The 15,103-nt window shown below is 40.5% G+C and overlaps 1 protein-coding gene across 1 annotated transcript in view; it reads right to left on the bottom strand.

The window, feature by feature from the left end:
* Positions 1 to 15,103, bottom strand: part of LOC124742567 (receptor-type guanylate cyclase Gyc76C-like) — a 376,341-nt gene that overhangs the window by 39,515 nt on the left and 321,723 nt on the right. The window contains exons 11-13 of the mRNA XM_047248805.1: positions 4,666 to 4,926; positions 1,073 to 1,144; positions 823 to 988 (exon numbers count right to left, since the gene is read on the bottom strand). Coding sequence (XP_047104761.1) covers positions 823 to 988; positions 1,073 to 1,144; positions 4,666 to 4,926 — 499 coding nt within the window. The remainder of the gene's footprint in view (positions 1 to 822; positions 989 to 1,072; positions 1,145 to 4,665; positions 4,927 to 15,103) is intronic.

Below are 15,103 nucleotides of genomic sequence, written 5' to 3'. Positions count from 1 at the left end.
TGTCATGTCAGGATGGTGCACGTGTTGCAGCACACATCCCGCTGCTGACTACAAGCCAGCTGCTGGCCAGCCACTGCATCATTAACCATCAGCTCCACTGCTGTCGACTGTTGACACATGCCAAGGGGGTGCAATTACTATGGAATGACATTACGAGTGCTGTAGCTTGTTTTCTAATAAAATGTGTGACTGTTAATGCAGTTAGCATCCTGATGTCAACCCAGTGCCTCAGATGAACGCTGCTACTGTAGAGGCCATCCACCCTGGACCTCTACAATAATAATTTTGACAATTGTGTTTCATTACATCATGTGATCCACCGTGTAGTTGCAACTGTAATAGACTGTATAAAGCTCTGTAGAGATCAGTAACCGTAATGATACTCTGAGGGAAATTACAAATGAACAATTCTTCAAATCTGACAAAGATGTAAATTCTTCACAGTTTCTTCAGAAGCTGAAATTTGGTTTTAGCAAGGTGAATCTAACAGCAGATTGGTTTTTTTTTGTGTGTGTGTGTGTGTGTGTGTGTGTGTGTGTGTGTGTTCCCAGACCAAGAAATAAATAGACACGGCCAGAAAAAATAAATGAATAAACTACTAATAACTAAATAAAAATGAAAATAAAATAAATCTCTAGCTGATTTTGGCTTTAACCATTGCTACAGAAGGAGATAAAACAGTAATAAACTGAACTTAGGTATTTTTGGTGAGGAACATATTTACTTCTCAAGTCTGTTGAAACGACCAATAAAGGGCAAATATATATTAATGTTAACAAACTGCAGTCTTAATGTCAGGAAACCAAATTTTATGTTACCTACTTCTGTAATGCTGATGTTCTCCAATACTATCACCTTCTGCACACTGCCTAAGCTCATGCAAACCAAAGTCTGTAATCTGTAGCACCCATCGACTTGTCACCACACAATTCGATGATTTCAGATTTCCATGACAACCCAAAGCTGATTTGTGAAGATAAATCATTCCCTATAAACAGAAATAATGGTTATCAGATTATCATCCAATTTTATGCACAGCATTTTACAGAACATATGTGTTGGGCTTGTTTACCTTGATGAGGTCAAAGACAAGTGATGCTATAAACATCATATCCAGTTTTATGTCTTCATTCTCAACTATATCCTGAAAAAATGAAATGCAGTAAAATAAGTAAACTGTAAAATTTATCTTTAACAGGAGTTTTGGGAAAATAAAAGACCACAATAAAATATTCAGCAGAGAAATGCTTCTATCATTCTATATTCTTGCAGCCACAAATATACACATCAGATTGTTTCATTCCTAAAAAAAATCATATTTTATACTTTCAGTATTCAAGGCACATACTTGAATCCATCAAAAATGTACCACATATCAAATGCCAAGAAGAAAAATTTCTGACACTGAAGAAAGCCCAAAGTTAATCCTTCACTGGGAACTAAAAGGCCAAAATGAAAAGCTAAAGGGCAGATACAAGTGGCAAAAGTGGTGATGGAATGCACTCACTGAGATACACACAGGGGCAACAAGTAACAATATAATGCAACAGGTAAATTTCAAATTAAAGAACACTTACAATGATGTTTGCAAAACCCACTCCTGATGGATCTAATGGTAACAAATAGACCTGACCACTTTGAGGCTATCCTCCGTAAACTGTTATCAATGAACATTATGAGCTGTAGCAACAATTATTAGTAAAGTACAAAGGGCAACTAAAACAAGTAGAGAGACTTACATGTTCAGTAAGCTAGATAAAGAGGCAGTTGTCACATACCTCTAAGAGAAACTCAAAATAATTACTTCTGGTAAGGAACACGAAGAGGACCTGTGACTCAGGTTTAAAAGAATAAGTTGACCAAGCACTGGATAGATATGTATCTAGTATAAGAGTTCATGATGAGACATACCCTCCATGGTGTATCAACTGTGTAAAGAAACTTCTAAAGAAACAATAACTACTGCATAATAGGTGTAAAAAAAACACAGCTACAGACAGAGGTGCTCACACAAAACCCTATAAAATTTTGGTCATGAATAAAGGTTGACAGTGTACAATCACTCAAGGATAACACATGAACATCTACATCATTTGCATCTACATACATACTCTGCACACCACCATATGGTGCACAGTGGAGGGTACGTTGTACTGCTACCAGTCATTTTCTTTCCTGTTCCACTCACAAATAGAGTGAGCAAAAGACGACTTGTCTATATTTCTCTGCACGAGTCCTAATTTTTCTTACCGTATCTTCCTTATCTTTGTGGTCCTCATGTGAAATGTGTGTTGGTGGCAGTAGAATCATTCTGAGGCCAGCATCAAATATCAGTTTCCTAAATTTTCTCAATAGTGTTCCTCAAAAAGAATGTTGCCTTCCCTCCAGAGATTCCCATTTGAGTTCCTGAAGCAACTCTGTAATACTTGAATGTTGATCAAACCTACTAGTAACAAATGTAACAGCCCACCACTGAACTGCTTCAATGTTTTCCTTTAATCAGACCTGGTTGGGAGCCCAAACACTTGACCAGTACTCAAGAATGAGTCAACTAGTGTTGGACACGGGGTTTCCTTTACAGATGAACCACACTTTCCTAAAATTCTCCCAATAAACCAAAGTCAACAATTTGCCTTTTATACTGCAGTCCTTACATGCTCATTCCATTTCATACTGCTTTGCACCCAGTCTGTCAGATAATGTACGTATGTGGAGAATAGTAGTGGTCGTATCATACTTCCCTATGGTGCTCCTGATAATATCCTTGTCTCTGATGAACAATCACTGTCAAGGATAACACGCTGGATTTTATTACTTAAGAAGTCTTTAAGCCACTCACATGTCTGGGAACCTACTCTGTATGCTTGTACCTTCATTAACAGTCTGCAGTGGGGCACAGTGTCAAACAGTTTTTGGAAATCAAGGATATGGAATCTGCCTGTTGCTCTTCATCTATGGCTTGCAGGATATCGTGTGAAAAAAAGCTGTTTTTTGCATGACCAATGCTTTCTTAATCTGTGTTGATTAGTGAACAGTGGCTTTTCCATCTCAAGGAACTTCATTATATTCAAACTGAGCATATGTTCAAGATTTCTGTAGCAAACTGATGTCATGGATATTGTTCTGTAATTCTTTTTTAAACATGTTTGAGACACTGTGATGGGTGAGAGATTCATGAAAAATTCAAGCTAAGTAAGGGACCAATGCCACAGAATAATCTTTGTAAAACTGAACTGGGATTCCATCTGGGCAAATTGGTCTATTTGTTTTCAACTCTTTTGGTTGCTTCTCTATATCAGGGTGTCCTTCATATGGGAGTCTGTGCAAAGGTCAAACAATGGTACCTTATGTTTGTATTATCCTCCTTTCTTAAACTCAAAATTTAAAACTTCAGCTTTCCTTTTGCTCTCTTCTACTACCACCCCAGACTAGTCCATGAGTGACTGGGATAGAAGCCTTTGATCTGCTTAGTGATTCTACGTAGGACCAGAATTTTCTCAGGTTCTTGGCAAGATCTTCTTCTAAGATATGAAGGTGGTAGTTGTTGGGTAGTTCATACATCTATCCTTTTATAGACGCCTAAATATCAGCTAACTTTTGCCTGTCGTCATTTGCAAATTCTTTTTTGAAACAAGTTGAACACTCTTTGATTTCCGGCATTTTCCAAATTTTTGTTATTAGAGCACAGTGTTATTTGGAGGTGACTTTAACCTAATATATACTGCATATAGCTGCATATATGGACAGACTGACTGAAGTAATTTTCAAATTGAAGCCCTCACAGAAAGTCTGGAAGTCCACAATTCTGATAGCTATGGTAAAAAACGAAATTAAGGTACCAGTGAGACAAAAAATGGAAGCCTTTACCTCTCATGATCAGAAGGAAATATCTTCTTGAGAATATCATTATTCATGAAACTATAACCTACAACCCTGAGTTGGAAGGTGTGCCAGTCCCCGGCACAAAACCGCCCGGCAGATTAGTGTCGAGGTATGGTGTGCCGGCCAGCATGTGGATGGTTTTTCGGCAGTTTTCCATCTTCCTCGGCGAATGTGGGATGATTCCTCTTATTCCGCCTCAGTTACACTATGTCAGCAATTGTTGCACAAACACTGTCTCCACATATGTGTAAACCATCATTACTCTACCATGCAAACATGGGGTACACTCGACTGGTATGAGACGTTCCCAGGAGGGAACCGAACCACACCATAACCCTGGGTTCAGTGTAGGGTGGTGGTGGGGTGGGTGGACTACTGTGGCCTGTAGTGGGGTTGTGAACCACTAAGGGCTACAGCAGGACGAAGCCTCTACATTGTTTCTAGGTCCCTGGTTCAATACACAATACAATAACCTACAAACCTAAATTTATACAAGATATAAAAGATATAATGGAATGATATAAAAATACAAATATTTATTATAATTTCACAGTGCACATAAGCCAAAGCAAATATAAATTGAATATTGTTACTGTCTATGCAGTATGACATAGTTAACTAATGGAGTATTTCATTCAGGTCGGGATGTACCAAGTCTCACCTACAGATTAGTTTAACCTCAAAATGTATCTGATCTCACAAAATGTTAAAATTACAACAATAAACTAGATCCAGAAGGATGTAATCTGTAACAGAGTATTAATAAAATATTGTTCAACTTACATATAGACTTCCTTTTGCACAGTAGTCTGTTATAAGCAGTATTCTCATAGGTTCAATACAGGCACCTATAAATGAGTTTACATTATCATGTCTTAGATCTCTTAGAATTCTCATTTCTTTCATAATATCTCGATTAATATCTCTCTTCTTTGAGAATTTCAGCTCTTTGACCCTCACTCTCAAATTACGATACTGTCCAACAGTTGCAAACCACTGGGGACCACATTTTGATTCAAATGATGTTGCACTGACCAAACTCATCTGCAAAAATATTTTAAAATATTTTTTTCTGTTATATAACATGTTACAGAACACCAATAAGACTGAAGAAAAGAAATTGTCTGTCTTCTAGAATGAAGAATATCAATGAGATAATTTATAAACATCACAGGACTTAAAAATTGAAGGAAATGAATTACCTACTGATAATGGGCTCTATCCCACAAATGCTGTCAGCATGCAAGGAAATTCTTAGCAACTAAAGGTGTTGGGACATGTTTCATGTGCTAATTTCCCTTAATTATTCATGAAACTCTTGGTATGTGGTGTCATAAATGTTACAGTATACTAGTGCACTCTAGCATGAAATTTACAAAATTAGCATGCTTTTTCTACAGCAGATAGAACTGCTAGTGCCAGAAACAAAGAACTATCTTCAACACTACAAAACTATTGATTTTAAATCTGATTAATGATTCATCAAAGCATAATAGAGGTATAAAGAGCCAGGGATTTGACAGTGAAGCTTCAGCTGCTCTGTTGATTCCCTTTCATTGTATGATCTCCTTGTAAATCATGTATCAATACACTGACACCAATTGTCTTAACTTTTCGTGATGAAGATCTCTTATATTTTCAAAATAATGTCCACATAATTTTTCCCTCACACCATCACCTACATATGTTAGGCTTTACAATTTATGCCTCCTTACAGACCGGAATCTAAATCTTCCCATTTGGTTCTACAAATGCCTACACTTTTTCATGGTTTGTACTTTCATTGTATTAATGGTAATTATCATTCTGCACTCTACTAACATTACATTTGCATTTTCTTCTGTATTCTTGTATCTTTTCATTTATTATGCTCTTATTACTGCAACTGCCTTTTAGTCTAGTCTTGTGTCTCTTGCTAAATGTCCGAAACTTCATTTTCCCACTCTAGATTCTTAGTGTGTCCTTTCCTCATATTACCAAAATTTTTCTTCGTTAATTTACACCTGAAATTAACAATATATTTTCAAGTTTTAGCTGCATTTCTTTCCTCTCATTACTTTGTGAGAGTCATCTTCCAGTCTCACTCATTAGGTAAAATCTTACACTGACTTCCGTTCATCTTCGAGTGTAAACCAATATTCAAAATTTGCATATGCTCCACTACTTTCCTGTATATTTCAATATTAGATGTAATTTTAGTTTTCCTGTACATTTTCATCACCTAAATTTTGTGATCTGCTATCTACATATTCAAATTCACCTTTTGACTTCTAACAAGAGATAAAAGTTAACAGGGAGCCAGAGTGAACTATGTGGGATATGTCTGACTGATTTGACGCATAATGATTACATGTTGGTGTGGACACAGGCATTTATAATATCAATGCTTTCAACTGCTTCTCCCAGATATCTGGAAAACTTTGGGCCAAAAGATGAAGGTAAATCAATCTACTGCCTGTGTTACACATAATGGACACTGGCAGAAGACAACACAGACCATTCTTGTTCTAAAACTTCTTGGAGATTGCATTTGTGGCAACCACCAACTAACAATGACCCTAGAACAAGGAGGGTTCTATCTTTGGATCCAGTGAGCTTTGGAAAACAGTGCAGCTTTTGTTGTTTTCAAATGCTGTGCTATTTTTCTGTGTGATCATGAATGAATGAAGTGTATTTGACTGTAAATGTTGGTTATCTCTATCTGTGAAATTCATCAGCATTGATAGAAAATCCACATTGGTGACCCTGAATTGCAGTAATATGCTTCAGTTTGTGCATTGCTTATTACTGGTTTCACACCAGCTCAAATGACTCAACCTCCAACCTTCCCTACAGTACAGGACATCACTACCACAGAACTGACTTTCAATTGTGAAGCACAATGTTTTTCCACAGATGCCACCAACACAAAGAGAATGCTCATTTCTCCAGTGTTTACTCCACTGGAATAGATAACTGTAACCTCTTTTGTTATGACAGGTCGGGTGCAGCACACATCTGCACTGACCCCTGATACTGGATTCTATGTTCGCTAGGAAGTTTCTTCTGCATGAGATTCTGGTTTCCTCTCTCCAGAGTTTCTATCTCACTCCACTATGGACCATTTGGCTGCACAGTTTAGAGGTCCACATGCATGGCTCCCCTCTCTCCAGTGTGGTTCACCGTTACATGAGCTGCACATTATCAACACTGATTTTCTCGCCATTTAATGTGCTCACTTCTGCACTGGCCAATGGAACACTTCATTCAACAGTGCCAGGATACCCCTGCATCTACACAACTTACTGTGCTGCACAGACTTCAGGTGATATACCATCCATACTTCCGCCCGGCAACTTGGCACTCAGTCACGATTTCACACCTTCCTTTGGTTGTCAGTGCTTCCGCATCAGGTTTCTCTCATGCTCACGCTCTCACCTTCACACACAACAAATGTTGGATTTCCGGCAGCCCACCTCAGCACCACCGCTTTCGTTTATCCCTCTTGCTTCACGAATCGTTTGTGCCGGCCATGCTGTGTTCATCATTTGGCCATACAGGCCCCTTCTCCACTTGATGTGTGAGTGCTGTACATCATATCACACCAATACAAGTACTGCACTTTCATCAGAACATCACACCTGTCACTGTTGCACATTTGACACCAGTGGATGCTACTTCCCCAAACCCTCCTGAAGACCGCGCCCTACCAACTCTGCTGCAAACTCTGCCTCCAGGTCATTTTCCAAAACTGTTGCTGATACAAATGGACAACCTTGGGATGTGGTTCAACTTGATGGACAACTTCTTTTTTGTGAACCTTTTGCATGACCAAGCGGATCTTATTGGCAACTTGTTGCTAAACTCTCCTGAGCATAACAAATATTCTTCTGTTTGTGTGCTCCTCACCGAGTGTCTTTCATGTACACCAGCATATGCAGCCCATGACACCATTTATAATGGTAGTGCTCAGGTCACAACAGAGGTCGTGCTGGACTTAGTGCTCTGGGCATTATGGTTAGTTAAACTGATGCATGAACTACAATTACAATTGCTTCCTCATAGCTCATCATCATGCAAGGATAAACTACAGTTGGCTGACCAGGCATACACCATTATTTGACACCACCACTTACTTCCCTCACACAGTGCAGCATCTGCTACTTAGGCTGCTACGCTATGCCTGTACTTCCTCTGCCAGATGGTAAACGTTGGCCACAGGCTCATCCTGAGCAACGCAATGAACCACATTGACCTGTCAGGCAACAACGGGAACCACCAGCCAATTCTCGCCAAACTTCACCACAACAGCCGAGGTAGGAAGGGGTCCTCCCTCACTTCCCTCTCCCTCTGCTGCGAGAAGTGTAGTGGTCCCAGCTGACCTATGTGCAGCTCCCCAGCCAGTGTATCCTCTATCCTGGTTCCACACAAATTTCAGGGATGCTGTACACAACTGCTGACCACCCTGCACATTCCCAAATGCTTCATCCAGGCTGCAGTAGGCACCACATCTCATGAGGATGACGAGGGGCACCTATGGACATTGCATTCTGTTCAGTCCCCTTCTCCATGAATCCATCTGTATGCCTTGGATTTATGCTCATGTGTCATTTCCTCCTCGTCGACACTGGAGTTGACGTAAGTGTTGTCCCACTCTCATTCATTAGTGTTTCCTGCTCTCATTCACTGTAGTGTATGTGATACCAACCAAACTTTTCCTTCAAGCAGCAAATAAATCAACAATGGCATGGTCGTGTTACCTATCAAACTCATCCCTGGTAAATCGTTCACATGGTCCTTCCTTGTCGTCGATGTTGAATACCCAGTACTTTAAATTGATTTCCTGATTCACTTTGGCCTGTCACCTGACCTCCTGTCATCTGCTTTATTGCATCATGCTTCAGGTACACATATTGCATGTTCAGTCAGTTCCCCAGCTCCCCGCCTCCCTCAGCGCCCCGATGATACTGATGAACCTCTCATCGAGTGCTCTTCTTTGGCTAAGTGCCTCGCCACTTCATCTACGTCTACATCTTCATTTATACTCCGCAAGCCACCCAACGGTGTGTGGCAGAGGGTACTTTATGTGCCACTGTCATTACCTCCCTTTTCTGTTCCAGTCGTATATGGTTCGCGGGAAGAACGACTGTCTGAAAGCCTCCGTGCACGCTCGAATCTCTCTAATTTTACATTTGTGATCTCCTCGGGAGGTATAAGTAGGGGGAAGCAATATATTCGATACCTCATCATGAAACACACCCTCTCAAAACCTGGACAGCAAGCTACACTGCGATGCAGAGTGCCTCTCTTGCAGAGTCTGCCACTTGAGTTTGCTGAACATCTCCGTAACGCTATCACGGTTACCAAATAACCCTGCGACAAAATGCACCACTCTTCTTTGGATCTTCTCTATCTCCTCCATCAAACAGATCTAGTACGGATCCCACACTGATGAGCGATACTCAAGTATAGGTCGAACGAGTGTTTTGTAAGCCACCTGCTTTGTTGATGGACTACATTTTCTAAGGACTCTCCCAATGAATCTCAACCTGGTATCCGCCTTACCAACAATTAATTTTATATGATCATTCCACTTCAAATCGTTCAGCATGCATACTCCCAGATATTTTACAGAAGTAACTGCTACCAGTGTTTGTTCCGCTATCATATAATCATACAATAAAGGATCCTTCTTTCTATGTATTCGCAATACATTACATTTGTCTATGTTAAGGGTCAGTTGCCACTCCCTGCACCAAGTGCCTATCCGCTGCAGATCTTCCTGCATTTCGCTACAATTTTCTAATGCTGCAACTTCTCTGTATACTACAGCATCATCTGCGAAAAGCCGCATGGAACTTCTGACACTATCTACTAGGTCATTTATATATATTGTGAAAAGCAATGGTCTCACAACACTCCCCTGTGGCATGCCAGAGGTTACTTTAATGTCTGTAGATGTCTCTCCATTGATAACAACATGCTGTGTTCTGTTTGCTAAAAACTCTTCAATTCAGCCACACAGCTGGTCTGATATTCTGTAGGCTCTTACTTTGTTTATCAGGCGACAGTGCGGAACTGTATTGAATGCCTTCCGGAAGTCAAGGAAAATAGCATCTACCTGGGAGCCTGTATCTAATATTTTCTGGGTCTCATGAACAAATAAAGCGAGTTGGGTCTCACACGATCGCTGTTTCCAGAATCCATGTTGATTCCTACAGCGTAGATTCTGGGTTTCCAAAAACAACATGATACTCGAGCAAAAAACATGTTCTAAAATTCTACAACAGATCGACATCAGAGATATAGGTCTATAGTTTTGCACATCTGCTCGACGACCCTTCTTGAAGACTGGGACTACCTGTGCTCTTTTCCAATCATTTGGAAACTTCCGCTCCTCTAGAGACTTGCGGTACACGGCTGTTAGAAGGGGGGGCAAGTTCTTTCATGTACTCTGTGTAGAATAACACTTCTGTGGCTCAGCTCCAATCAGAGCACTTTGTGGTTGACGACCACTGTGCTCACAATGCAGGACTGAATCACACCATCTCAATGACTAAGCAGGACCTCGCTGATGCTCTGTGCCTCATATGCCGACCATCTATGGTGCTGGATCCCGCACCAGCAAAGCACCTCTTATGACTCTGGTGTGCCCGCCCTCATCTGCACCAATGGAATCTCAGGTTAGTAGCTCTTGTGTGCTACCAATTCCTGCTCAAGACATCCCCATGCTGTATTCTTTGGTTCAAATGAAAGCTATTACGAATGGTACGAAACATAAAATTGTCATGATAGACGACCCTCCAGTATGTCATAAAGCACGTTGCCTCCCTCCAAACAAACTATGCCTTACTAAGCCTGCAGTCAGTGAACTTCAGTGAGCAGGCACTGTTCACACATCAGATAGTAATTAGTCTTCCCCCATATACTTAAGTCCCCAAAAAGGATGGCATAGTGTGGCTCTATGGTGGTTATCATCTCTCAATGTGCGTACTCTAACAGACAATTATTCTATCCCACACATTCAAGATTTTGCCCAACTACTTAGCAGAGCATACATTTTCATTGTGTTGGACTGCCACAAGGCATATTCACAAAATACCAAAAACAACCTCGATCACCTCCTTTGGCCTTTACAAATTTTGTTACATGTGTTATGGTCTCAAAAAATGTGGGTCAAACTTGGCAATGTTTTGTAGACTAACTTCTCTTTAACTGCTCTTACTGCTCTGTGTACCTAGACAACATTCTCATTTTCTTCTTCTCTGACAAGGAACATGAGCTACAGGACTTGCTGGCATGTAATGGTGTCAAGATTAATCACGATAAATCACAACTTCGACGCACCTCTGTTACTTATCTTGGTTACACCATCTCCTGTGAGGATATACACCCTCCACAAAATCCTTGTTTGTGATCCACCACCATCAATTTTTACAGATGCAATCTGCCAATGGCAGCAACTTTTCAAGCCCCCTTACTGACACATGAGCTGGCAAACAAACAAACTTATAGGAATCACAATGTATGGTGGTCTGATGATATGATGAAAGCTTTTGAGGATCTTGAAACAGCTTTAGAACACGCATGCCATCACTCTCACCCATCCCTTGACAGACCCTCGCAGTTCTGTTATGGCAGACACAAGTAATTTCACAAGGTGCAATTCTTCAATACCATGTTGGTAATACAACTCAGCCACTCCAGTTCCCTCCCAAAAGCCTATCTACGACTGAATGTAAGTTGCTGGTAAACTTTACGGCATATGAGGTTGTGGTCCAAGAAACTTCTGTTCTTGATGTTTCGTCCAGGACTGCGCTGGACATCTTCAGAGGTGCTCCTCCACTGAGTCTTGCCAACTGAAGATGTCCAGCGCAGTCCTGGACAACACTTCAGGAACAGAAGAGTTTCTTGGACAATGATATCTCACATCCCAAAAGGTTTACCAGCAGCCGTGTGATCCAGACACAAAAGCCCTCATTCTATGATCAATGTAAGTTGCCAGCTTTTGACAGGGAACTTCTTGTGGTGTACATGGCCATTAAATAGTTCCACACAGACATCAAAGGAAGGAATATTACAATTTTCATGGATCATCACCCCCTTGCAGATGCTATTGACCTTCCACTGCACAGGTTTCAATTTGCCAGTACACAACAGATACCCGATATATCAGTGGCTCAGAAAATGTCATGGCTGATTATCTGACACGTGTCAATGCTATCTCATCTCCTATTAATTTTGATGAACTGGCCCACTTATGGAACAATGATATTGAACTTGAACCTACCACATCAGGCCTCTTCAATTCCCTACAGATAAGTTTTTGCAACCTACTGGGCTCAGTCAGGTCAGTATGGTGTGATACGACCTATTGTCCCGGCTGAGTTGCATCACCAAGTTTTTGCGACTTTCAAGCCCTGGCATTAAGGCTATCATGCATCTCATCATGGAATGCTTTGTGTGGCCAAGGGTGAAGAAGAACTGCCATGTGTGATTGTGTACCCATGTGCTGTGTCAGCAGAGCAAAGCTGACAGACATATGCAGCCCCTTCTAAGCAACTCTGACATCCCAGGAGGCCATTTCTAACATATTGTAACGTTCTCTGGCAGCACACACACTGTTAATAAACTGAAATGACGTTTAATTGTACTATGTACACCACTATGAAGCAATTCGTATGTACTGTAATTGTTTAACAAAAAATATTATTTAATTTTGTATAAAGGACATTGGTTATTATTGTAATATTTTCTGTAATAATATTCTCAAAGTATTTATGATTGTAATATTTCTATACTCATAATGTAATTACGAAATATGTTAATATCTGCGATGAAAAAATGTAAAATATAGCCATAGAGGAAAATAATGTTGTAAGATTACAAAGAGATATTAATCATCAGCAATAGTATAAATAGCACTACGTAATGTGCATTCTTTGTCGTCTTCCTCGAGAGCTGAGAGAGAGAGAGGAACCTGTGACATAGCATTATATGCATGAGTAGATTTCCTTTGTCTGTATCTGTCTTTAGCCGCCATTAGAGGAGAAATTATAAAGGTGTGTAATTTTAATTATTGTTGTGGTCTAAATACATTATAATTTATCAAAATTGTGTATTACTAATGTAAATTAGCTTGCCCATGTCATCTATAATATTTCTTTAAAGAATTTTCAGCACTTTTAGTGATTATCGTTGGTGTTGCTGGGGTGTGCCGTGACCGAACGATTTGCAGCGGCGGCACATTTAAAAAATTGTTCTGCTATAAAATTAACCAAACCCGTAAATCGGGAGCAGGTAAAATTAGCAGTGAATTACGAAATATTTTTCTTTTACAGCGATCCTGAGGCTGACTGAATTTATTACTGGTTTTTCATTTGTGCATTCATAGGCGGATAATTAACGTTGAAGTTGTTAATCTGTTGGTTCTTTCAATTTCTAAAGAAAATAACTTAAACATATAGTGTAGTGTGTTTTGTCAATGATAATTAAACATTCAGGTCGGTTTGGCAATATTTAACCATTTTATGTTAACAGAGACAGTCTTGTGTTCCGTAGCTAATGCTGGGAAAGAATTCAGTAAATATTTAAAAACCCACTGCATTTAGAAAATGTGTGCCAAGGCCGAAATACGTAAAAAATTTAATTTAAATAATTTTCAAAGTCATGAATGTTATTAATCAGTTAGTTTGAATTTATCAGCATGAGAGGGTTGCTAAAGTTCACATAATTTTAAATGTGCTTAACTCTGTCTAAATGAATTTTTATTACCACACGTAAAAAAAAGGGTTCTACAACAAAGTTTGTACTGAAAGAGTAAATAACAAAAACATTTAAAGCCATTTCTTCCCCATTTTCATCCATTCATTTTACATAAAATTTATATATATATTTTTCCCATTAAAATATGCACCTAGACCTCTCAGACTGTTACCCGCATCTGATGGTTTCAAATATATCCGTCCATCATCGACCACATTACATGTTGGATGGAGGCGATATCTCTTGCGGAGATTATGGAGGATTCTGTAGCATGAGCATTTGCATGTTCCTGGGTAGCTAGATTCGGGTGCTCTACATCCACCACTGCCAATCAGGATAGGCAGTTTGAGTCACTGTTGTTTAATAAACTCTGCGTGCTCTGTGATGTGGATAAACTATGCACTACAGTGTACCACCCTCAAGGAAACTGGCTTGTTGAGTGTTGGCACTGGACTCTGAAAGTGGCCCTTACCTTCAATGTTGGTGAGCAAGTCACTGCCCTTCCCTGGGTAATGTTAGGAATCCACACGACTTATAAGGCAAACCTCCAGGCGTCACTTGCTGAGGTCCTGTGTGGTGAGACATTAGTCCTCCCAGCTGAATTCGTCAATGACACTCCACAGCCACTGATCTATCTGACATCCCCGCTCTTGTTGAGCATATCCAGTCCCACATACCTGCTATCTGTATGCCTTGCCCATGGTCGCATACCTGTCCCCCAGTTTTCATGCATTCAGTCCTGGACTCATCCGTGTTTTATTGGCACTGTCAAACTGGCACTACAGCCACTTTTCTCTAGCCCGTATTGGGTATTGGCACACACGGCTTATACCATGGACATCCTTATCTCTGGTCAGCATCGGCAAGTTTCACTTCAGTGGATTAAACCAGCTTGGATGATCTAGGAATCCACCCCACAGTATCTTGAGTCGTGTTCTCCACTGTCACACAATGGCCCAAAACCCGAACACTGCCCACGTGCCAACCAGATCTTTTGTATGTTGAGCCTATGCCCGTCAGTCACTCAGTGGTTGTGATTGATGGTCCCCTCTCTTGCCTCACTCAGACTCTGCTTGTCACGATATGCTGCCTCTGTTTCAACCACCCATTGCAAGTGACATTACATGTCGCAAGTGCTGTCACCTGCTGTTCCCCAGTGTGTTCTAGTGTTTTTCCCGAGTTACAATACTTCCCCCAAACCCTTCTCCTACAGTTCCCCCTACAATTACCACCAAAAAGATTTGCTTTTCTATCAACACTTCTGAGTGCCTGCATGATGAGCTTTCCTTACAGCTGCGAGATGGATCACTCTTCATCCTCTGTGTAAGGGAGACTTTGCACGAGGCCACATTCATTTCACTTATAATCGTCCTATTCACAGTTCCACTTGGCACTAAAAGGATGCTCAAGATACGCATCCATCTCTTCACTGCTCCTCCAACACTGACACTTCCTGTGCCAGTCCAGTTCACACGTG

This window comes from Schistocerca piceifrons, chromosome 1 (assembly GCF_021461385.2).
Source record: "Schistocerca piceifrons isolate TAMUIC-IGC-003096 chromosome 1, iqSchPice1.1, whole genome shotgun sequence".
NCBI lineage: Eukaryota > Metazoa > Arthropoda > Insecta > Orthoptera > Acrididae > Schistocerca > Schistocerca piceifrons.
Note: the sequence above shows the minus strand (reverse complement) of the source record. Positions and strands in the feature narration are given on the sequence as shown.